Below are 26,653 nucleotides of genomic sequence, written 5' to 3'. Positions count from 1 at the left end.
GAGAAGCATTGTCAGGTCATTGCATACAAATGTGCATGACATGAACAAAAGATCTGCACACCATAGGTTCTGGTAATGCCAGGAGAGCCTCTGGTATTCTTGTCTAAAGACATATTTGTTCAATTTGGCATGAAAGTGATATACTGTAATATGCTTAGCATGTTAATTAGTGCCTTGTATTAAAGTCTTCAGTGAGTGCTTTGGATAAAGTTTACTTTCATTTTTTTCACATTCACATCCCTACTGCCATTTTACAGCTCACTTTTCCCAAGTCAGACTCATGCCAAGCAAAGGAGAAATAAACAATAGATGCTGGATTATTAATTAAACATTAGACCCAAAAGCAAAAAAAATTATCATTTTATAGTATTATTGTTATTGTATTGTTTACTGTATACATATTCAGTGCTTTTAGACATAGTTTAATAGAAAGGGGAGAAACACAGAAATAAAAGATATACTATTTACATTCTGTAACAGTACCTATTACCTATTAATTACTTAAAACAATTAATCTAATAGCTAAACTCACATTGTTTACTTTGTAAAAATTTAGGAGCTCACACATACTTACCTGCATCTGTTATTATCAATTTAAAATCATGCATTGTCTTTCCAATGTTCTTACAGTACGACACAAATGAGTATGAAACCTTTGAGTAACATTTACTCATATACAGAATTATTTCTGTTACAGTTAATTTTCAGACTTCACAAGCAATGCCCAACTGTAGAAAATGAAAACACTATAGCCATAAGGCAATCTATCACTTTAAAACAGTCATCAGTAGACTGCTACTTACCTAGATATTTTACCATTTTAAAACAATTTCTGTCCATTAAGTCTGAGAGTCATAATAATTTCAATTTACTTGTCTAGTTATACCTACCAGTGAGACAAACAGGAAATAATAAAACTGGGTGCCAGGGCCTTGCTGTAGAAGATGTTTCATTTGGGAGGCATTGGCAGTGAACAGAGCCATGTCAAGGAATCCCTGAGCCAAAGTCTTTGTTCTGGCATACGTGTTTATGTTCCTTATTACCTGACATTAGAAAACAATAGGTTATTATAGTGTCAGTGGAGGATGGTAAAGACAAAAAAAGAATAGTCTTTAGAAAGCAAGCATTAATTATATGACAAAGAACTCATTTATAATTAAAATGTGTTAATGTATTGTGTATTTCAGCTCAAAGGTAGAAAGTGACAATGGTGGGCAGAGTTTGAGGTATTACCACTAAACATAAACAATGTACACTGCATTTTTTACCTACTACATGCACAGAACAAAATGTCTAATGTAATTATACTTCTAGAATAAATACTGATGCAGTAATTAAAGCCTTTTCTGTTTTCTAAATAAAGTTTTATCACATCATAGCAATCCTTGCCAATAAACATATGACAATAAAAGGGAAATGATAGTTTTCACTTACATGTTTTTTATACTGTACATTTTAGTTTGTTAATAATTTATTTATTAATATGTACTATGGAGTTATAATTCTAGCTAATATTGGCAACAATAATTTTGACAAAGGTGATGACTGATATAAAATTTCCAACAGTCTTATATAGAACTTAACTATTGTAGGTAGCACACGGGATGGACGGGCATCCCAGACAGGAACCAAGAAGATCCCTTACCCAGATGGGAGGCCCCAAGGGAACATAAAGGCATCCCGGCCAAGAGAGGGAAGGAGGCCCCACCTGGACTAAGTGGCAATAATGGATGGACAGACATCCCATCCAGAACTGATGGTTCCTTACCTGGGCAGGAAGCCCCAAATAAATGGACAGGCATCCTGACCAGACATGGGCTTAATACCTGTTCGTTTGTCTGTCCAGGATTTTAAATCACCTGTAGCTCGCAAACTGTTTTAACTATTGACCTTAAATTTGGTACACATAAACTATGTGACATCTACTATCCGTGTTCAGGATGATGATTGACCTTCAAGGTTATTCCTCTTTTTATTTTTATTTTAATTTATTGTAGAATGAACTCTCAGCAGCAGTCAGCAGGGCGACCATGCTGCACATGTGTATGGGCGCCGTTCTCATCCCTACCACCTTTGCCCTCACTTCCCCTACCTCTTCATATCTTAAATCATTCTTGAGACAGATTGAAGACTTAAGTGCCAGCTTAAGTGAAAAATGAAGGAAAACGTACTAAGTAATTTCAATACAAACACTGACTTAATCAGTTTTAACACGAAAAGATGCCGACGAAAGAAGAGAAGAAGCAGGCCGCTAGGGTGGAGAAAAGAAGAGCTGCTCAGGAAGCAGCAAAGGCATCAACCTCTGAGCAAATGAATGCTAAATGTACAGAGAAAGAGTATAAAAACTATGAATGCTCAAGTCAAGTGTATTTACTGCATGTTATCATGCAGTGCGCCATTCCTGGTTTAATAATATTCAGAATACAATTGAAATTAAAGCATACATCATTTAAACAAAAAAAATAAGGTGGAATCAAAACATTGGCACATCACTATGTACGTTTAACAGTAAAACATTAAAGAAACAAATCTTTAATGCATTGGAGAAGAATCCTAAATTTAGATCTGAATGTTAAAAACTGATTGCATCCTGCAAAAATGGGAACGTAAAATATAACAAGAAAACTGAACGCACATATACTGTACCTGTATTATAGCTGGCATGAAGCTTATTAGAAGCAGTTCTGGCTTTGAAATATTTTGTAAGGGTCAGAAAACTAACTGTTAAAGTGTTAACATCTTTTAAGTATTTCAAAAATAATCATGAAATCAATGTTTGATGTGAAGAGAACTGTTTACAGTTATGTTAAATCAGGTAATTTTTATTGCTGGCTTATGAAATCGCTTATATCTGAATGTTAAAAAAAAGGTTCATCCCAAAAAAGTATTTTGTACTGCCTTCTTCTTCAAGTGCACACAGACACCTCAGAGTCTTCTCTTCTGAAGAAAAACAGAAAAGTGACATCTGGGACATGCCCATGCTGCCGAAAAAACATAAATGATGAGGTCTGAGCATCTAACATGTATAGTGTGCCCACAATGCCACTCCTATGGGAAACAACTATGAGACAATTCTGCTGTTAGGCCTTGGACATGCTAAAGGGACTAGAACTTTCAGCTGAACTGAAAGTAAAAGTGACCACACTCCCTTACCCAGTCAAGTTGGAGCTGGGAGGACGGAGAGGTTTACTTTGAGGTTATAGATACTACAGTAGTTTGGTCTGTCTAGTCAGCCTTCTACTGCAAAATAGTACAAAGTGAGAGTACATGAGAAGATGTTTTTACAAATAGTAGTAATAATACAGTACTAACAGTAGTACTAGTAACAGTACTATAGTCTAGACAAATACAGGTAAAATTCCGTTACAACAAATACCTTTACTACGAAATTTTCATTACAACAAAGTATATTTATGGTCCCGACAGTTTCCCCATATGACACGAGTCTATAGAAATATCGTTACTACGAAGTACATTCATCAGATACTTTCATTACAACAAAGTGCCCAAAAGACCTTGAAATGCCTGAATCATCCACAGAGCAGTTAGTTCTGTGGTCGCAGCTCAGTTGTGCACAACGATCTTTAAAACAGAAACATGAAAAAAAAAATTTTTCTGTAAATTTTGCTTGTACTTTTTTTTGCTGTTTTTGTTTTCGGTGGTTTTCAGTGATATCTTTTGCTTATTGTTCGTCAACATTTGAAAATTAACTCAATGTCACCCTCCTATTGAAAAGTCAGACACGAAAAAAACGATAACAGTTCATATTAGAAAAAAAAACATTACATTTTTGCAGCTCTCGATCGCAGCAAAAAGAAAAAAGATGTTGCTAGTAAATTCGGAATTTCTCCATCGACACTGTGAACTTTCTTGGAAAACCGAGCAAAAAAAGAAGGAAAATCTTGGGTTGCAAATGTATGCGAACTGCTGCATTTGAAGATTTTGAAAAAGCCGTTTTTATGTGGTTAAGTGATGCTCATTCAAGAAACATTCCTATTAATGCGGGACTCATTCAAGAAAATGTGAGGTTTCTAAACTCTCTTGGGACCTCCCCCAACTGGACAACACGCCGAAGAGCATCCCGAAGTGCGATCACCGCGTCTGTGGAAGACTGTTTATCTGTTGCCGGAGCAACAGCAGGCTCACAGCTGTGATGCGGCTCGGAACTGAAGCAAACAGAAAAGATCTCAATGGGTGATGCAAGGAACATTGTAAATGAAGGGAACAGTATTACTTGGCCACTAACCTAGCCACAACCATGTCTGACTGCTGTGTCTGTTTATAGGAGAGTGGCAGATCCCGCTACAATAAATAACCCTGCTGTTCCTGTTTCAAGTTAAATAAAGCTGGTTTTGCTAAAATACTGAGACTTAGCTTTGTGTTTTGAGGAGTAAGACAGGGGCTTATAGCGCGACCATGATCTTTTAGGATTCGCTTCTGTGGTGCCTCACTGCACCGCTGTGAGCCTGCTGTTGCCCTGACCCAGCAACAAACAAAAAATCGTACACAGATGTGGCAATGGCAGTTCGGGACGCACTTCAGCGTGAAGTTCTCATTGGGTGGTGAGTGGGGGGATCCCAAACAAAAAACCTAACAATATGAAGAAGAATAAAAGGATGATTTGGCTTCTGATTGATAACTCTGCTGCACACAACATGCTTCCACATTTAGATAATGTTCGCATTGAATTCCTCTCACCCAATTGCACAGTAGTTCTTCAGCCATTGGATTTGGGCATCATTCGCACCCTGAAATTGTATTATTGCAAGGAAATGCTGATAAAAATTTCAGACAGGAGGAGATGAAAATTAATGCAAAAGAAGCTATTGAAATGACTGCAAACGCCTGGACACAAGTTAAAGAAAGCACTATAGTCACAAATACAGAATCTCATTACAACAAAATATTTTTTAGGTCAGTTTGTTGTAATGGAATTTTACCTGTATTATAAAAAGTCAGTATGATTACACTAGACACGGATATGTCGCTTTTATTAAACTATAATTAGGGTTTCTATTTTCACTTTCTAAACCTATGTTTCAGAATAAGTTAATTAGCAACTAAGAGACATAATAGAGGGCAGAAGTGAAGGGAATTGTTTATTCTCTAATATGAAGGTTGAACATTTTTACTCTTTCTTAGCAAAGATATAGAATCTCATTGACTGGCATTACTAAATCAGTAATGAGAGAAAGAACTTGAGTGATACCAATAGATAGATAGATAGATAGATAGATAGATAGATAGATAGATAGATAGATAGATAGATAGATAGATAGATAGATACTTTAATTGGCTGATTTCTGTCTTGCATCCATTCTTGGCAGGCCATGCCTCCGATGTGAATATGTAGGTAACAAATTGATGGCAATGTAAGAGTTGTACTTGAACACTATTAATTTATACCATTCAGGCCAATTGAAAAACTTAATACACAGACAACAATGTTTCATTTATAAGACTGACTCTCTTGTGCATTGTTTTATGTAGCACTTTATGATGAGCAATTTCATTACTTCATAATGCAATAGTTAAGTGGCCATGAGATCGGGTAAATCAATGTCATCTGAACATAGCTGAACAATTAATAATTGGCATGATGTTGTTGGCCTCCATTTATGTTAATCAGTTTCAAACTACCTTGTTTTCCTGCATCTGCATCTTTGTGTACAGTAATCCCTCGCTATATTGCGCTTTGACTTTCGCTGCTTCACTCTGTCACGGATTTTATATGTAATCATATCTAAATATACAACGTGGATTTTTCGCTGCTTCGCGGGTTTCTGCGGACAATGGGTCTTTTTACTTCTGCTACATGCTTCCTCAGTTGGTTTGCCCAGTTGATTTCATACAGGGGACGCTATTGGTGGCTGGCTGAGAAGCAACCTAATCAGAGCAGTACCTCTGTGCTGATTGGCTCAGCAACGGAGAGTCGAATTCGATTCCGCTGCGTTAACCAGGAAGTCTTGTCTCACTCATTCAGCATCAACATTTTTCGCTGTGTAAAGGGTTAACTTTTGTGCTCTTTTGTGTTTATCTTTGTGTATAGTCAAGCCCTTCGTTATGGCTCCAAAACGATCTGCTCATGCTATTGCTTCAGGGTCCGTGCCCAAGTGCCAACAGAAGATGCTAACGATTGCCGAAAAGGTAAAAGTTCTGGATATGTTGAAGGAAGGTAACAGCTACACTGCTGCAGGACACCATTATGGCATCAATGAGTCCATGATTCTTTTTATTTAAAAAGGGGGAAAAAATATAAGATCTACAGCCGTAGTGTCCTTTAACCAGGGCGCAAAACGAGTTGTAAATGGATGTAATAAGGCGGTAGTCCGGATGGAATCTGCTTTAGGGATTTGGATTGAAGACTGCCGGAAGAAGAACAACGGCGGTGCTACACAATTGCCTGAAGAGGCTCCTTAGAAGAGCTGTAACCCTCTCCTTTGTTGTGCAGTAAAATTAAACTCATCGTTATCGGACAAATCGTCGTGTCATTGTTGGTGAGTAACCATAATTAATTTTCTATGTACAGTACTTACTACATGTACGTACGTTTAGTGTCACTGTACACACATTTTACTGTATACAATTTTTCTTGCATTGTACATATTTATTGCTGGTGGCCTGTCTGTCGTAATGGCTGCAACATACGTGATATCGGAGACGTTCGATATCTTTAAAATAATATTTAGGTTTTACTGTATATAAACAGTGTGTTTACATACATAATTTCAATGAATCTTACCTAATATCTAAGAGAATACAAAGGGTTTATGCTGTATAACTGTGCAGGAAATGTTTAGAATAGTGTGGGAGAGTTTATAAGGGCTTAAAATATATAAAAATAACCATACGGTTTTTACATTACGGATCGAGGAAGGATTACTGTATACAATTCAGGTATATCAGATGTGTGGTTTTTAAAGCATTGTGCAGGCAAAAATGTGGTTTTGCCAGTGATTTTTGGTTTATTATGTTATGTGTAAATGTTAATGGATGTTGATAGTGGAAAAACACTAGATCCCCCACTCCCTGACGTCAATAGCAAAAAACACCAAGAGTGACCCCTCTCAGAGACGTGGATACCTGCAAAAATTCAAAGTGGAAAAATGTCAACAGCAGCAAAACTATGTCTGCAGCCTAAACAGTCCCCTGTTTGTCAACATCTGGACCACAGAGTTATTAGGCAGGTTTTCAGCTGTCATTGGGGTGGAAATATTTCCAGGATCTAGCAACCCAAGTACTACTTCTATATTTAGTAATTTGTAAAATTAGAGAACTTGTCACAGTGTTCTGTGCCTACACTCAATAAAGAACAATGTACATAATTGAACTGAGTTAAACTGAATTAAATTTGGCACTATGGACCTGGTACAAATGATGAAGACAGTAATGCAAAGAAACAAGCAATAGTTTTCATTATACATACACAGTGATTCAATAAACATAATGGTGTGAGAGTAATTGACTGAAACAATATAAAAAATAAAAATACAAAATTCCACGCCAGAAATCACATTTTGATAACTAGGAGAAGATTTTTGTATCCTTAAATTAGTGGTGCTAACACCAAGAGGTCAGGGGAGCTTTAGAGTTTAGGTAGTGTCACGCATGTACATCGCAGGACCTCCCCACTCTTACTGACTTTCTCTTCTCGTTTCTACCCACAGCTCAAAGAAACTGCCCAATGAGTGCACCTAATCCCAACCCCTTAGGAGTTCACCAACATAAGAAGCCTGCTAGCTAGCCAGAGACAAGATAGGAGTTTACCCCCAGAGACTACCGTGAAACGGAGCTCCTTAGTGCTTTGTTGTTTAAGATTGAAAACTATATGAAATAGTGTTAATACCGCCAAAGTGGCTGTTTACTTTCTTTGTTGATTTTGGACATTTTTGTTGTTTTTCTTTTTTTTGCTGTTACTAATTAGGATGACCCGGCTGCTGTCCCAAATATTCCTGTGTCGTCCCTCTTGCATTACTGCTCCCAGCTACAGTAGTACAGTTTTTGCCTGTGCATCAAATTTACTGTGGTCAGACTTTCTATGCATTTGGTCTTAACATTTTTAAATTCGTAAGAAAAATAGTTAAAATAAAAGTAACATAAAAAAACTTTACCACAATGAAGGTAAAATCTGAGTTTATCCTGACTTTGCTAGCTCCAGTGCAACATTTTAGACTTACAGTGCATTAGTTTATAAGAGTTGGTCACCCATGGCCTCATATGGTCAGCCTATATTTCTGTATAAGCTAGCTGAACTTTCATTTTCACAAACATTTTAGTGTGTATCAACATGAATATAATAGAGCACAAGATTAAAACCCATAAACACAAATGTGGGCCATGACCTGGGGACAAAGAATTCCACAGCCAACAAAAAAGCAGCACCACATCTTGATTCTGATAAGTTAGCCCAAATGTAACTGAATGGAGCAGTTCAGGAACTGCAGCACAACCGTTACAAAAGGTAAAAGTGGACACAATTAATAAAAAGGTTAAAAATATATATACAAAGTAAAATAAACACATATTTAGCAGTGTACATTTTTAATTTTGAAAACTATTATGGAACCTAAGTGCTATAATCTTCAGTCTAAACACTGCTGAGACCAAGTTTAGCTATGTTACATTTGAAGATTAAGTATCTCCTGAGTTCTACATTTCATTCAAGCTATGTTCAAAATATGTGGTATAATGAGCTCATCGTTGTCAAAACTGACATTTGGATCCCATCAGTATTTGACAGAAACAGAAATTCATAATGCTAGAAAATATTCTAATATAAGATGCTTTATTTTTTACATTTCTGAAAGTGAAAAAATATTTGTATGTTCAGTGTGCTATTATGTCATTTAAGGTCATGTTCATTTCTTTATGTGCACTATTGTCAAATTGACTAGTGTTTTCTGCTTAAGGTTTAAATTAAACACATTTAATTGTTCTTTGGCAAAATATATATTTTTCTCCAGTCTTTCACATTTTTGCATTGCAAGTGGGAAGTCTCTTGAGACTTTTTTACATTATGCATAGCTCAAATAATGCTTCTTGTGTGGATTCACTTGCATTTGGTGCAAACAAGACTCAGCATAATTCAGCTGTCTAGTCGAATGATTGTCACTCGATCAAACAGAAAGAATGTGACCTGCTTACATATAGTAGAACACGTGTTGTGTTGAAATACAGAAATAACTTACAAAATTTGAAATTTATGACATCTATTACAAAATTATTATTATTGTAAATTAATTCAAAAAAGTAAAAGTAAGAAGTGTTTTTAATCATGTTGCTGTAATAGGTACTGGGAACCTACAAGTTACTGTGTTGTCTGTTTTGTTAGTCAATTAATGTGAAATTACTTTCTAGCAATAAACTGAAGAAGTTGTTGGAACAGAAACAGGTGTAGCAGTTAAGACTTGGACTTCAAACCCTGAGGTTGTGGTTTCAAATCCCACTGTTTACACTGTGTGACCATAAGGAAGCTCCAATAGTAAAAAGAAAAAGTGACCAATTGTATTTCAGAAGTCAGCTTGGATAAGGGCATCTGCCAAATAAGTAACTGTAAATGAACGAAACAGTTTCCGATGATTAACAAACCAATAAGCATCTTGCTCAAAAATAAGCAGAAAACAAAGCATCTAAAATATCAAAGTTTTAGCAGTCAGGCTGGTCACTGAGATTCTTGAGGATGGTTTATGTCTTCCGTCTTTACTAGTAGAAGCCACAAAATCAGAAGACTTTCTTTTTTTGTTCTTTATTTCGCCTTATCCAATTTCTCATATTAGGAATTTGTTAGTTTTCGCATACCCCTTGGGGTCAGAGTGCAGGGTCAGCCATTGTACAGCGCCCCTGGAGCAATTGAAGGTTAAGGGCCTTGCTCAAGGCCCAGCAGAGTAGGATCTCTTTTGACAGAGACAGGGATTCAAACCGGAAACCTTCAGGATACCAGTGCAGATCCTTAGCCTCAGAGCCATTTATGCCCCATGTTGCTTAATAATAATAATAATAATAATGAAGAAAAGTGTTTTCAAGCCCCTTCTTCAGCTTACTTTTGATTTGAATCCCTACTTTTAATTATCATAGACAAATGCAAATTTCCTCTGCAAAAAAAGTAGCTTTACCCAAACACCAATCGAATTTAAAAACATTAATATTTAACATGGGATTGCTTGTGACGTAAACGTAAACACATTTAAACTCTAGATATGCTGCAGCTAATTGATTATGTTAATATATTTTCAGATTTAAGTTTAAGAACAGAATATTCTGAATAGTAATGAATGAACCCTGCAGAGTTTGCTTCGCTCTGAGTTAATCAAAATCACGGAAATGTTTGTGAACATCAACAAACTCTATGAAATGCATTGAAGTTAATGGGGAAGGAGGAACTAAATGAGCTTTGAGTTGATTAAAATGGTCCAATGGTCTTTAAAGTGTCCCTCGGGGCTAGGAAAAAGTCTGCCAACTATGCTGTACTGATTATGGCTGCCAAATATCCAATCTGAGCTGAGAGGTAGTAGTGCTGTCCACTGTGCTACTCATGGCTCAAACAACAAAAGATTCAGACAGAGCAAATCCCACAAACAAAATACAACAAATGGCCACAAACTAGCAATAAGTAAATAAAATATAGGTCATTGCACTCACAGTGTGGGGCACACATTGGCCATGTCAAACTGGCAGCATGGGACTGGCTCATTCCACTATTAGATTCAGCTCAGGGCACAGCCACAACACCTATTTTCTGATTTATCTGTGCAGATACTTTCATCAAAACAAAAAAGAAATGCCTTAAAAATAGTAATAAATCTTTTGTTTTTATTTTTTCATAGTGTTGTGTTTACTGATGGGGGGGGGTCATTTAAGAATTGTTCTGGGATTTAGCTGGGCACATGGCTAATTTGCATGTATATTTAGCCATAAGGTGATGCCCTGCCAGCACAGGGATCAGGATTATATATCTCGGTGCCAGTAATAGTCTTATTATAGTCCACTAATGCACATCTCATGTGAAAATACTGCAAGTTATTTATTTTTTTAACATATATGGGATGGAAATTGGGGGCAGCTGAAACAACCACGAGTAGAAGGGCAAAATATCCTCTTGGGAAAATGAGTGAGGTTAAAGATGGAGGAAAATATAGTGCAGCACTGTCAAGACTGCAACAACATTTTTTTTCTTTGTGTGTTTGTAACCAAGTGATGGCTGTATCCAGCTGAGTGCAACTGCAGCCCACCATATTCATGCCCCAAAATCACGAAATGCCTACAACATCAGTCATGCAGATATCCATAACCTTCCCAGTTATACTATGGTTAAGATTATTGTTGTGTGAGGGTTCTCTGAATCAAAGGGTGTTTTGTAACTGATGTTGTGGATGTTACATGACCTACATCATCGGTATTGTTTGCTGCAGTTAAACCCATCTCACTCATTGTCAGCAATGAGCTTACAGAAAGCATGTGTGAAAGTTCTGCACATGACTCTACAACTGTGTGACGTCATGCTGGCCTTGCAAAACATGATGGAGCGTGTGGGAAAAAATGTTCACATAAGCCAGGGTGGGCAATGTCAGTCCTGGAGGGCCGCAGTGGCTGCAGGTTTTTGTTCCAACCCAGTTTCTTAATGTTAAGTCAATTATTACTGATGAAGTGCTTAAGGAGAACTTATTGCTGAAGTAACATTTTGATGATTCATTTTAGTGGTCTCGCTTGTTAAGGTATCCTACCCTTAATTGCTTATTTCAGTCTTAAACAGCTGTATTCACTATTTTAATAAGTCCTTATTAACAATAAGATGAAAATGACAAAAGAGACAGCAGTTCTTCATCTAATGTGTTTCCATTTAAACCTGTGTGGATTCATCATGTACTATATGGTATAATAAAACACTTAGGAGAAAAATCTGACAGACTGAAAATGATCATTTTAGGCTTCAAATCATTTTATTAATATCCTTTGAAAAGAAAAAATCTATGATTTTTATCTATGATATGATAGGAACCTATCATTGCAAATTATCAAGCCATACTATTAAATAAGGTCTGTGATTGGCAAAGATTGGTTTCTAATTAAGAAATTGGGTTGGAATGAAAACCTACAGCCACTGCAGCACCTCCAGGATCGATATTGCTCACTCCTGACCTAAGCCTTCCACACGGTAAACTTTCTGGAAAATATTCGGCGTACAAGGTCACTGACAAACACAGCATATTCGATGTGAAAAACACTTCAGCCAATTTTGCCAGTTAACACTAATGCTAAACAAGATGCCATGTTAAATTAAATTCTTGTGATTCCTGCCTATAGGACCAACACATGTATTTGACATTTTTTCAAAGGTTAAGAAATCAGTTAATTAACTCTGTTTGCTAGTACTGGCAGTGAAAACATCTATAAGCACCTTATTATTGAAAACTTTACACATACTGTTATATTAGTTCTTTTAAAGAAATGTATATATTTTACATGTAAATTTTACAAGAACACCTGTAGTTTAATTATGTTTGAAAGAATCTGTATGAAACTGTTAATATTAAAACACTAATCAAAAATAATTATTTGGTTTTTGTTTTCCATTTATCCTTGTACTTTTTTGGTTTCACAACAATAATCTACGGGACTATGACCACTTAAATAAAGTCAGCGTCATTTCTTTTTTTAGTGTTTCTTTTGTATGTGTTAATATTCACACTATTTTAATTCGCTGTATGCACAGAGTAATGCTGACATACTTCTGGTGAAATCTCAGCCAGCACAGTCACTTCCATTGTTCAAACTGCAGCTGTGATTTTTGTTCAGTGCAAAGAATGACTGTGAAAAAGAAGTTTAAGTTTCAGTGTGCAGATAGCTCTATAGCTGATCTTTGTTGTGTAATTTTATGTTGAGCTTCCAGTAAGTACAACAAGGTACTTAGTTTTCATGCATTTCCCTCCAATACAGAAACCGATTTTAATAGAAATGGACTACCTGGAGAGAAAGCTTTATGGTTAGTCCCTATACCAGAGTTTGTAGCCGGAATTTTAAAAAAGATGATATTCACGAAATAGGGTCTGAAATTGGGTGGTAACTTTTGAAGAAGGGAGAGATTCCTGCAATCTTTGAGTGGAACAACTTCTCCATTCCACTTTCAAGAACGGGGGTTTGAGAAAGGAGAAAGTAACCAATGGAGGATGATAAAATCCTAACTACATTTTGGCTCTGGATGCAGCAGTTGTTGACCTAGCACTTGATGAAAATATGTCTCTCAGAGAGGAAATCCTCCAGCCAATCCAATCCTCTATTCATCGTTTTGTTGGCTCAGACAGAGACATTCACTTATACAAGCTAAGATGTCCAGCAGACTCATGTTATTATGTATTAAGCTTACATACATATTCACCAGTCCTTGAAAAAAATTATGACTAATTACTGAAATTCAGTTTGATGAACAGGAACCTCTCTCATGAATGAGCCTGCACTGAACCTGCAGGATAACCGTGAGGCTTTTTTTTGTCCTCATTGATCTGAGGCACTGACCCCTAATGAAACCTCTCCTTTCTCTGCATCCTTGTTTGAAACTGAGATTTACAAAGATGTTACGAAAATTGTAACAGTGATTGACACTGACACATAACATTAGCGATATCACTACGTTAGCCTTGCCTAATACACAACATGTTGATGCAACCGGATCATTCCTTCATAATTGTGGTTGTAGCTTGAAGTACATACGTAGTTTGAAGCCTGTCTCCTTTTTAGCTCCTGACGTTTAGCACAATGTTTGAATAATGCGACTTAAACTGTTTACCGTAAGTCTGGGCATGTCTTGAAGTGACCGAGTGGAACACGCCATAGCTAGTCCTTTTTTGATATCAGTGCTGGAAGTTAAGTAGTTGGTTGACATGGAGGAGAATGTGCATATAGCCTAATATATCATCCATAATCAAATTGTATGTTTCTATTTTTTGCCATTATTTTTTAATACCTACATTTTTTATTTTATTTCTAATTATTTCATCTCTACCCTAAACGAGACTGTTCAATATCATACCCTTGGTTTATTGTTATTGCTATTACTGCATTAAGACTTGTTATGCTTATTCTGGACACATTTTAACACCATCACCCGGGTTTATTATCTGGGTGTATCATCTTAATGCACTAAAATTGCTGAAGACTATATATATATTTTAAGTGCAAAATTCTTTTTTTTCTTTTTTAAAGACTATATTGGTAACAGATATCTCTATCTTTTAACCCTAAAGCGCCGCTGCATTGGGGCTTGTTTTGCTTTGGACGTGCTCTGTCTCTGGGTATGTCAGAGGACTGGGACTGTGTGAAGTGGGTTTTAGCCTCACTTGGGGAGGCAAAAAGGGAGGGTGGGGGTTTTAAGGGGGGAAGAGAAAGAGAGCAGGCTTGATCTATACCTAATCTATCCTATTAATCTTTATAATTATAACTACCAACGTAATAATAAGCTGCATGGCAACAACTCTAGGGGAAATAGGAAATTAAGACCTAAACTCTCACTTCCAGTTAAGACTATAAAATGACATCAAAAACTCAGAATCAGTGTCTCCATGATGGGACAGTTAACTTCGTAAGCTGGAATGTTAAAGGCCTGAATCACGAATTAAAGAGAAAGAAAGTACTTTCTCACCTAACAGGTCTAAATGCTAAAATAGTATTTTTACAGGAAACCCACTTACTAAGCAAGGATCAGTTCCGGCTGCAAAAAGACTGGACTGGCCAAATGTTCCATTCTAGTTTTACAAAGAAAACTAGAGGTGTGGGAATTCTCATACATAGAACAGTACCATTTGTAGCATCAGATGTAGTATTGGATCCTGAAGGGAGATATGTAATGGTCATGGGAGACTTATCTAACTGTAAAATGATTTTGATAAATGTTTATGCACCTAATGTTGATGATAAGGAATTTATACAAAATTTATTTGCATCCATTCCCAATCTGAACACTCATAAAGTTATAATGGCTGGGGACTTTAATTGTGTTCTAAATCCACTTTTAGATAGGACTTCCTCCACAGGGGGAACGGCATCTAACACCGCAAAGATAATTACAAAGTTTATAACTGATCACAACTTATTAAACCCAAATTCAAGAACATATTCTTTCTACTCACCAGTACATCATTGCTACTCAAGGATTGATTACTTCTTTATAGACAATAACTTCTTGCCTAAGATTAAATCTTGCAAATACGATGCTATTGTTATTTCTGACCATGCACCTATGATCTTGGAGCTAAAATTACTAAGCCCCATACACTCACCCGCAGATGGCCTCAACCCGCTTCTATTAGCTGACGAGAATTGTACTGAATTTATATCCAAACAAATCAAATTCTTTCTAGAGACAAATACATCCCCAGAGATCTCTGCAGGAATACTCTGGGAAACTCTTAAGAGGACAGATTATCTCATATCTTTCACACAGAAATAAATTCAAAGCCAAGAAAGTAGCAGAGATAAAAGCTAAATTACTAAAATAGATGAAGAACATGCCAGACTACCAAGCGAGACTCTACATAGGAGGAGGCAGGCTCTACATTCAGAATTAAACCTCTTGACAACTAAAGAAACTGAACAACTAATTTACAAATCCAGACATCATTATTATGAACATGGAGAAAGCTAATAAGCTTTTAGCTCAACAAATTCACAAGCAAGAAGTGCAACGCAATCTCGTAATCACTAACACGAACGGAGATAAAATCGAACACAAAAATATAATGCACACTTTCAGAGACTACTATAAATCCCTATATACTACTGAGTTTAAAGAAGACAATACACAATTTAATGCATTTCTGGATACATTACAGATACCACAAATAGACGCTTTTAGTGTGGAGGAACTTGATAAACCTCTGGCATTATCAGAATTACTAGATGCTATAAAGTCACTCCAAGGTGGAAAGCAGCAGGCCCTGATGGCTACCCTGCAGAATTTTACAAGAAATTCTCCGCTCAGGTAGCTCCCCTCCTATTAGCAACATTTACAGAAGCCAGAGATAACCAATCTCTTCCACAAACCTTTCGCCAAGCACTAATCACTGTCTTCCAAAACAAAATAAGGACTTATTACAATGTGCATCATACAGACCAATTTCACTTCTGAATAACACGTTAAAATACTCTCTAAAATCATAGCTAGAAGGATGGAGAAAGTGCTCCCTCGTAATATCACAAGACCAAACTGGATTTATTAGGGGCGACACTTATCTTCAAATCTTCGACGCCTGTTTAATGTAATATACTCACCAACTAAATCAAACACCCCAGAAATATTATTATCATTGGATGCAGAAAAAGCATTCGACATGATTGAATGGAAATACCTTTTTACTACATTGGAGAAGTTTGGGTTTGGCCCGAACATTTGTGCATGGATTAAATTACTGTATACTAACCCAGAAGCTTCAGTTTGCATCAACAACATTTGCTCAGACTACTTTAAACTAGAGCGTGGCACAAGACAAGGATGCCCTTGTCACCGCTGCTGTTTGCGATTGCCATTGAACCACTGGCAATACATTGTCGAAATACTGATCAGATAAAGGGGATTAGCAGAGAAGGACTGGAACAGAAAATCTCATTATATTCTGATGATATGGTATTGTATATATCGACCCAGAAAATTCTGTGCCTGCAGTCTTAGCAGCACTCACAGAATTTCAAAAGATCTCTGGTCTCAGAATTAATCTGAATAAAAGTGTACTCTTTCCAGTGAATTCTCAAGCATATAATATTAGATTAGACACCCTACCTTTTATCATTGCAGAACAGTTTAAATACCTAGGGTAAACATCACAAGTAAACATAAAGCTCTTATCAACAAAATTTCCTCTGCATGGAAAAAATTAAACAAGACTTGCATAGATGGTCAACCCTTCATCTCACACTAGCTGGAAGAATTAACACTGTTAAGATGAATATTCTTCCTAAGCTCCTTTTTATTTCAAAACATCCAATATACATTAATAAATCATTCTTTAAGCAATTAGATTCAACAATAACCTCATTTATTTGGAATTCAAAACATCCACGCATCAAAAGAGCGACCCTACAAAGACAAAAGGCAGAAGGCGGCATGGCTCTACCTAACTTCCAGTTTTATTACTGGGCAGCAAATATACAGTCGATAAGAACCTGGACACAAATAGAAGAACATACACAGGCATGGACCGCAATAGAAGTAAAATCCTGCAGTACTTCTTTGTATTCCTTGCTCTGTGCTCCAATAAACACACGTTATCGGCAATACACTAATAACCCAATTGTGCTCCACTCACTTAGAATCTGGAACCAATGTAGAAAGCATTTTAAGACGGAGAAGCTTCTATCTGTGGCACCTCTGCAAGAGAACCACCTCTTTCAACCTTCACAAACATATGCAGTTTTAATATCTGGAAAAATTTGGAATTAACTTGCTTAGAGATCTTTATATAGACAACGTCTTTGCATCCTATGAACAATTACATTCCAGCTACACATTTCTTTCACTATCTTCAAATCAGGAACTTTGTTAAACAGAACCTTCCAGATTTTCCTCATCTTGCACCCTCATCCATGCTGGAAAAATATTGCTCAATCTCAAGGATTAGACTCCATCTCTACAATATATAAAATCATTTTACAATCCCTCCCTTTCAAAGATCCAAGAGGACACTGGGAAAAGATCTCTCAATTAATATATCAGAAAAGGAGTGGAAAGTAGCAATGCAGAGAATTCACTGAGCTCCATATGCGCAAAGCATACAATTATACAACTCAAAATTATACAGTATATCGAGCACATCTGTCTTGACTAAAACTCTTCAAAATGTTTCCAGGGCATGATCCAACCTGCGAACGTTGCAACCAAGTCCCAGCCTCACTGGGTCACATGTTCTGGGCCTGCACCAAATTAACATTATTCTGGACAAAATTTTTAATTACCTTTCAGACAGCCTTGGACTCACAATCCCTCCTAACCCATTAACAGCTGTGTTTGGGGTTCTTCCAGAGGGGCTTAAAGTGGAGAAAGACAAACAAATTGTGATTGCTTTCACTACACTTTTGGCACGCAGACTGATTCTGATAAACTGGAAGAACCCAAACTCTCCTCTTTAAGTCAGTGGGAAACTGATGTGTTATATTATTTGAAATTGGAAAAAATCAAATACTCAGTTAGAGGATCTGTACAGACTTTTTTCAAAACATGGCAGGATCTAATCAGTAATATTTTAAAATAAGTTCATAAAGCACAGAGAATTTATTAATTTAGGTATGTTTACAAGCCTTAAATTTTACGCCGTTTGGCTTGCTCTCTCTCTCAGGGGTGGGGATCGATCTGTTCTTAATTCAATTTTTCTTTTTGTAAAAAAAAAAAATTCAATACAGTAATCCCTCCTCGATCGCTGGGGTTGCATTCCAGAACCCCCCACGATAGATGAAAATCTGCAAAGTCGAAACCATATGTTTGTATGGTTATTTTTATATATTTTAAGCCCTTATAAACTATCCCACACTGTTAACATTATTAGAGCCCTCTAGACATGAAATAACACTCTTTAGTCAAAAGTTTAAACTGTGCTCCATGACAAGACAGAGATAACAGTTATTTCTTACAATTAAAAGAGTGCAAACATATCTTCCTCTTCAAAGAATGTGTGTCAGGAGCAGAGAATGTCAGAGAGAGAGAGAGAGCGAGAGAAAAGCAAACAATCAAAAAATCAATACATACTTTTGGGCTTTTAAGTATGCCGAAGCACCGCAATAAAGTGGCATTTTTTAGAGGAGCGTCCGTATCTTCTAGGCAAACAGCCTCTGTGCAAACACCCCCTCTGCTCACACCCCCTTCGTCAGGCAGAGAGAGTGAGAGAGACAGAGAAAAGCAAATAATCAAGCACCACGCGGGAAGCATATTGTATATCATTGAGGAGTTTTATTTAATACGTAATACATGCTCTGATTGGGTAGCTTCTAAGCCATCCGCCAATAGCGACCCTTGTATGAAATCAACTGGGCAAACACACTGAGGAAGCATGTACCATAAATTAAAAGACCCATTGTCCGCAGAAATCCGCAAACCAGCGAAAAATATTTAGATATGCTTACATTTAAAATCCGCGATGGAGTGAAACTGCGAAAGTCGAAGCTCGATATAGCAAGGGATCACTGTGTTAGCAATCGTCTTTTATCATGCTCTTTGCAGGTCTTAAGTGAGAAAATGCCCAAAATTGTTTTTTATATCTCAAAAATACTGTACAGTGCACTAAAAAGAGAGAGTTATGAGACACAATGAAATATCACAACACCCCAAATGTATTTGAAAGGAGCAAAACACAATTTCTGATTTTAATAAACCTGGGGGGCTGCATTGTAGAAACCGTATGTATTTTATGAAACACCACTAAAATATGCCTACACTTCTAATTGTCCAATTGTCACATTATGCAAATCGTAATTCTAACCTCAACCGTAAAAAAAAAAAAACTAACTTCGAAAAGTGTATATATTGTCTATGAGAATATTTAATATATATATATTTAATATTTAATTGGTGGTCTAGCACACACACATACAGGTTACATGAGCATCTTGACAGAGAGGTAAACTGAGAGAAGGGTAATAAAGTCAAGTAGAGCTAAAAGCCTTCCTGAACAGATGAGTTTTGAGTTGTTTTTTAAAAGAATTCATGGAGTCAGCTGACCTGATTAATTTTGGTAGGTCATTCCAGAGTCTGGGCGCTATACAGCTGAAGGCCCTGTCACCCATGGAGTGTAGATAAGGACCCATCTAGGTCTGTATATCCATCTAGTGACACTATACACTTAAACACATGACTGAAGAATTGTACATCATAACTCACTCTTGAATCTTGTGTTGATACTGGTAGAGATGTTGTAAGCTTCCACTACTAGGGATCCCTGTGCCTATAGGCTTTAACACCAACCAACTTCATAATCAGGCACTCATTCCTGAATAGCTGAACTAGACTTGTTAGCTGATCTATTCTACTATCCCTCTCATTTTATATTCAGAAATATTTAACAGCATAAATTTAGTTTTTCAAGAAATGTAAATAAGATGTGTATGTGTGTCATATCTCATAGTGTTGATCTGTAGAATTTGCCCATATAGTTGTATCCAAAAAGTAAAAATTACTAAAGAACAGGCACATATGCAATTAATGCTGATTACAGAAAATGAGACAAAACAGCAATTTCAAATTACATGGTCATTAGAAAAATAATTAAAATATTTTGAAATAAATAAGAAAGATTAATTTCATGCAAGATTCTAAAAAGCTAATCTCCATGTCTAAAACATAATAATTCCTTTAAAAGAGATGGTGTATTATCTTTGCATTGATATTATAAAGGTAGAGACTGGAAAATAAAGAATGTTTAATAACAATTACTAGATAGGATTTGCCCCTCATTGGAATATTGTTTGCTGCATAACCTGGTAGACTTGATTTTTTGTTCATTAGAGTGTGCTTGGTATGTAGGTGTGTGTGTGTGTGTGTGTGTGTGCCCTGCAATGGATTGGCACCCTGTCTAGGGTTTGTTCCCAGCCTTGTGCGCTTTGCTAGCTAGGATAGGCTCCAGCAGACCCCCACAATCTGTTCAGGAAAAAGCAAGTAAGGAAACAAGTGAATGACTGTGTAAGAATTAAATACATTGTGGTTTAGGTAATGAATGGATGGAAGGATGGATGGATTAAAGGTGGGTGAATACCTTGTGCAAATTAGTGCTTATTGGGTCTGATGCAGAACCAACAGGGAGATAACTTAAGTGTATGACCTGCAAATATGGCCATTTTTAGGTTCCATGAGACTTACAATATGGATTAGGAAAAGGCCATAAGATAACCACTACTAACTGCAAGCCTTCATACAACAGCCATTCCTTTCAGTACATTTTACACAGCCATGAGAAGGTGCTGGAAAGTGCAAAGTTGTTCTAGAGGCATATATTTTCTACTGATAAGAAAAGAGGGAACCTAAAAATAATTAAGGGATGTAGACATGAAATTCAAAAACTGGTAGACTTCATTTTAAATACTAACTACTTTATTTTAAAGTTAATATTGTATTTTAACCTCAGTTACAATTAACAAAATGCATATATCCATAATCCTGCGGTGGGCTGGCGCCCTTCCCGGGGTTTGTTTCCTGCCTTGCACCCTGTGTTGTCTGGGATAGGCTCCAGCAGATCCCCGTGACCTTGTAGTTAGGAAATAGCGGGTTGGATAATGGATGGATAGATATATTCATAATCATTTTAAGAAATTTCATTTTTAAAGCTAAAATCCTTGCAACTTACTCAAATACTGTAGAAAGCCTTGCCATGTTAAGTGTATGCATTTTCTGACATGCATTAGTTTTCATTCTATCTATCTAAGTTTAGTTTCTAGTCTAGTGCTGCTGTCTTGCAGTAAGGAGACTAGGATTCATGTCCTGGGTCCTCCCTGCACGGAGTTTGCATGTTCTCCCTGTTTCTGCATGGATTTCCGCTGGGTCCTCTGGTTTCCTCCCACAGTTCAAAGACATGTAGGTTAGGTGAGTTGGCGATACTAAATTGGCCCTGGGTGTGTGTGTTTGTGTTCGCCCTGCAATGGACAGCCACCCTGTCCAGAGTTTGTTCCTGCTTTGCACCCTATGCTAGCTGGGATCTTCTCCAGCACACCCTGCAACCATGCTCAGCACTAAGTAGGTTAGAAAAATGACAAATAAAAGAAGATAAATGTTTTCTTTCAGCTGCCACAAGAAAGAAAAATGCAAATATTACTACTTCTCATTGCCAAGGATGTCCTGCTTTAGTTATTCATTCTTACAAGTCAAATGTCTTAAGTTAGAACTTTCAGTTCTGGATTCAAAAATGTTTTTCATTCTATTTTTTAAAAAATATTTTTATGTGAGAATGACATTTGGAAAATTCACATGAAAATTATAAATTGCTGTACCGATTTCAAAATTTCACATCCAAACTGAATGCTTTTGACTTTGTGTAACACTCATTACTTTTCCTATTTAAAGCATATCTCTTACTGCTCTTGTTATTTTTTTTTCAGATTTTTGACTTGCATTGGTATTTGTAACAATCACATCCATCCATCTGCTTTGTCTGATATTAACCGGGATTACCATATTTTGCTCTGAGCAGCTGTTTCCTGCTATTACATACTCTGAATTATGTACATTCCAAATCAGAGGACAATTTAGCTGGAAGACTTGCATGAAGTGGAGTTTTGTCCAGTCATGTCATAACAGATTCATGAATAATTTATTCCAGAGGGTAAGTCTAAATCCAATAAATAAAGTAATACCTCGCTATATCGCTCTTCGACTTTCGCGACTTCGCTCTATTGCGGATTTTATATGTAAGCATAACTAAATATATAGCGCAGATTTTTCGCTGCTTCGCAGATTCTGCGAACAATGGGTCTTTTTACTTTCTGTACATGCTTCCTCAGTTGGTTTGCCCAGTTGATTTCATACAAGGGATGCTATTGGCGGATGACTGAGAAGCTAACCAATCAGAGCATGCAGTTAAGTTCCTGTGTGCTGAATGCGGTGTTAACCAGGAAGTCTCGTCTCGCTCATTCAGCATCAACGTGTTTCGCTGTGTAAAGAGTTAACTTTTGTGCTCTTTTGTGTTTATCTTTGTGCATAGTCAAGCCCTTTATTATGGCTCCAAAATGATCTGCTCCTGCTCCTGCTTCAGGGGCTGTGCCCAAGCGGCAACGGAAGATGTTAACGATTGCCGAAAAGGTAAACGTTTTGGATTTGTTGAAGGAAGGGAAAAGCTACACCTCTGTAGGACGCCATTACAGCATCAATGAAGCTTCTTTTTATTTAAAAAGTGGGAAAGGAATATAAGATCTACGGCCGCAATGTCCTTTTCACCAGGGTGCAAAACGAGTTGTAGGTGGATGTAATAAGGCAGTAGTCTGGATGGAATCTGCTTTAGGGATTTGGATTGAAGACTGCCAGGAGAAGAACAACGGCAGTGCTACACAATCACCTGAAGAGGCTCCTTTAGAAGGGCTGTAACTCTCTCCTTTGTTGTGCAGTAAAATTAAACTCATTGTTATCAGACAAGTCATCGTGTCATTGTTGGTGAGTAACCATAATTAATTTAATACTTACAGTACTTAGTACATGTACGTACTGTGACAGTAGGGGGCGCTATCGCTCCCTTGAACCCTCAGGTACCATGCCAGACACCAGGTAAAAGTGCAATAATTCTTTGTTTTATTATAATAATTATGGGCACCAAGCACCTTCCCCTCCACACTACTCATAAACCAAATACAATAACAATACTAATAATAAATCACAATCCTCCACTCCCAGACGCGTTGCCCTCCTACCACCCAGCTCAGCTCATTGTCTGGGAGTTCCCATAGTCCTTTTATACCCCCTGACCCGGAGGTGTTTCTGCCCAACAGTCCACAAGTCCTTATTCCTTCCGGGTCAGGGTAAATAGTACTTATCTTCACCCCGGAAGCACATCACTTCCTCCAGTCAAGGGATTATGACGCACTTCCGGGTTATAGGGCATAAATGAGTCCATTGGTCTCCCGACTGCGACTCCAAGTGGTCTCCAGGGTATCCAGCAGGGCTGTGCATAAAAACTACATAGTCCATGAGGCCCTGCTGGAATTCGGGGCCCGTCCATGCTGTTGGGAGAGCTCCTCCTGGTGGCCTAGGGGTGAGGGCCGGAATAGGAAGCCGGCCATCCATCACAGTACGTTTAGTGTCACTGTACACATATTTACTGTATACAATTTTTCTTGCATTGTACGTATTTATTGCTGGTGGCCTGTCTATCATAATGGCTGTAACATATGGGATATCGGAGACGCTCGATATCTTTAAAATAACATTTAGGTTTTACTGTATATAAACAGTGTGTTTACATACATAATTTCAATGAATCTTACCTAATATCTAAGAGAATACAAAGGGATTATGCTGTATAACTGTGCAGGGAATATTTATGAACAGTGTGGGAGAGTTTATAAGGGCTTAAAATATATAAAAATAACCATACAAACATATGGTTTCTACTTCGCGGATTTTCATCTATCCCGGGGGGGTCTGGAACGCAACCCCCACGATCGAGGAGAGATTTGTGTATTTACAAAATAATAAACTCTATGCTATTCTAATAATAAATGACTGTACTGTATATTCTCTACCAACCTAGTTACTACAGCTTTTAATAGTTCAGTTAACACATCACAGCAGCTAAGCTATCTTGTTCTCCACTGGCATTACTTTAAATTGAGAGGAGTGGTCATTTGCTCATTGTGTGCTCCTGGGCCCTTGAATTTTCAGCAGTACACAGCACCATTGAAGAGTTTTCTTGAGTATTTTTAACTCTAAAGATTCCATGCACAAGGTAAAGGGACTGAACTGCTGGTGTTATGGTTTTATTTATTCATTTAAAGCATTACTACTTTCAATACAATTTGATTTTGAAACTTGCCTGTTTATCAGAGACTGGTCGTTAGACTTTATTAAAGGATCCCTATTAGCCATCATCACACATGTGCGCATGGATGTTTTACAGGCTCAAAGAGTGTTATGTCTCAGCCAGACCAGGGTTTGGCAATGTCATCTGATCCTTTCTCCTCTTGTTCCTCTGCAGATCAGCTGGAGACTGTGCCTGTCAGTGATACCAACACCAGTCCACCCACTGATAACAGCACTTCTGGCACCTTTGATTATATCACTTCAGGTACTGATGTACCTGCCACATCAGTTCCTGTTCCGACATACCTCTATCTCTAATTGACCATATTTTGTGCTCACATTCATCCTGTAGGTTAGTTCGGTTTTGAACTCTGCATCGCGAACACGTGTTTTCTTTATTTTGCTGATTTTTCAGTATACGGAGTGGCCACCCCAAAACCTTATTCTGTCTGCTTCCTATTTTTTATTACACCACTAATAGTGTTCTTGCTAGTGTCGGTGAACGCATCGTCTTTCTATTAATTAGCTGTGGAGAGAAAGCTTTGTCAATACAGGATTTCTTCTCCATCTATGATGCAACTGCCACCATACCCTTTGAGACAACATAGTCACAAGTGAGTTCACATTTGTAAATGTGGAAAGAGACATGGAGAATCAGAAAGCCACATTCCCCAGTTTATGTGTTCTCTGTAGAAATGTTGAAGCCCAAAGAACAGAGCTAGGTAGGGGGATGTGAGCATAGAAACTTTATACTTTTCGGAATTTTGTATGAGAACAACTGGCAGACGTAAACTGACGAAACATTATTTCAATCATTACCCTTTGTACTTTACTCATTCTTCATAATACATATGAAAATATGCACAATACACTCATATTACAATATACAGTGTACAACAGTGGAATCTAACATAGCCTTCTGTTTAAGTTTGATGCTGGTCCTTTAGATTAACAATGGATAGAAGGCTAATAAAACTTTTCCAAATAACTTGTAAGGTGCTGTTTATATACACCTTTGCAGAGTTGCCCTTAACTTATGGTAATATCTACAGAATTGGCTTTGAGTGCTTAAAAGTCCATCAAATGTGGGCAGAAATCCAACAGTGAATTCACTTCATATTATAGATATGTTTAACACTAGAATTACCAGAGCCTACGAGAAAACTCGTAAATCCGGCCTACCTTAAATCTGTTCACATCTCTCCGTCGTCGTCTATTGTCCTGTAAATGTGTTAATTAAGACAAGCAGCAAGCAGCCTGCTATTCCATCCCCAACCATCGCAGGACGTTCACCAAGTTCTCCCAGCTCATGCCTTGTTTGATTATCCGGGAGTGAACTGCTGGAGTTTTAGAGTGGAAATAATAGATTGTTATTTGGAACACATGCATTTCATGTGTGTTCCATTTCTACAGTAATCTGTGTAAGCACATTGTTAAAACAGAAACTTTTTCATATTTTAGTAATAAATGTTACAAAATGTAGGCATAAACTATAGAATGTGTGAAGCCTGAAGTCCAAAGATCAAATAAACACTTTCACAAAAGGTTCAAGGACAATACAATAGCTTCCGTAGCTTTTTTCAGTTTTATTCTCTCAATCACGATCACGCTCTAACACACATCCCCACCTCTCCTGATCTGACTCTAAGTAACAGCGCCAGCATCAATTGACACCCGATCTGACGCTGTTCATTTTCAAATAATATTGCATTAGTGCAATGATGTTTTCTGATTGGTACTATTCAGGTCATAAAATTATTTCTTCAAAATGTCACATATATTGTCTTTTTCTGTCAGGTGTGTAATAGAAACCACAGCATAGAGAGAAGTGTGTGCATTGCAACAGGTACACATGTCATAAATGATGGTCCTTGCGTGTGTGTAAACTGTTAACATTTGAATTTGATGATTGCATATAGTGCTGAACTGACCACATAAAAGGTCATAAAATGAATAATTCCAAATATCATATATACCAACATCTCTGTTTTTCTTTTTTTTGACATCATAAACCATAATGTGCATACTAATTCTGCGTGAGCAGGATAACTCAATAAAACTGAATAAAAAAAAAAATCAAGTGACGGTAAGATACGAAGAAGGCAGATTCACCAGCATTGTGTGTCAGCTTTTATCCCTCCAGATCAGAGAATGTCCAGTTCCATTGCCTCAAAAGACCACTCA

General features: G+C 37.2%; 1 protein-coding gene across 1 annotated transcript in view; it reads right to left on the bottom strand.

Annotated features, from left to right (window-relative positions):
• The window catches only part of LOC120534948 (ninjurin-2-like), a 119,779-nt gene that overhangs the window by 26,257 nt on the left and 66,869 nt on the right, over positions 1–26,653 (bottom strand). The window contains exon 2 of the mRNA XM_039762457.1: positions 891–1,043. Coding sequence (XP_039618391.1) covers positions 891–1,043 — 153 coding nt within the window. The remainder of the gene's footprint in view (positions 1–890; positions 1,044–26,653) is intronic.

The sequence above is a fragment of the Polypterus senegalus genome, chromosome 9 (assembly GCF_016835505.1).
Source record: "Polypterus senegalus isolate Bchr_013 chromosome 9, ASM1683550v1, whole genome shotgun sequence".
Taxonomy (NCBI): Eukaryota; Metazoa; Chordata; class Cladistia; order Polypteriformes; family Polypteridae; genus Polypterus; species Polypterus senegalus.
This window is presented reverse-complemented; position numbering and strand designations above follow the sequence as displayed.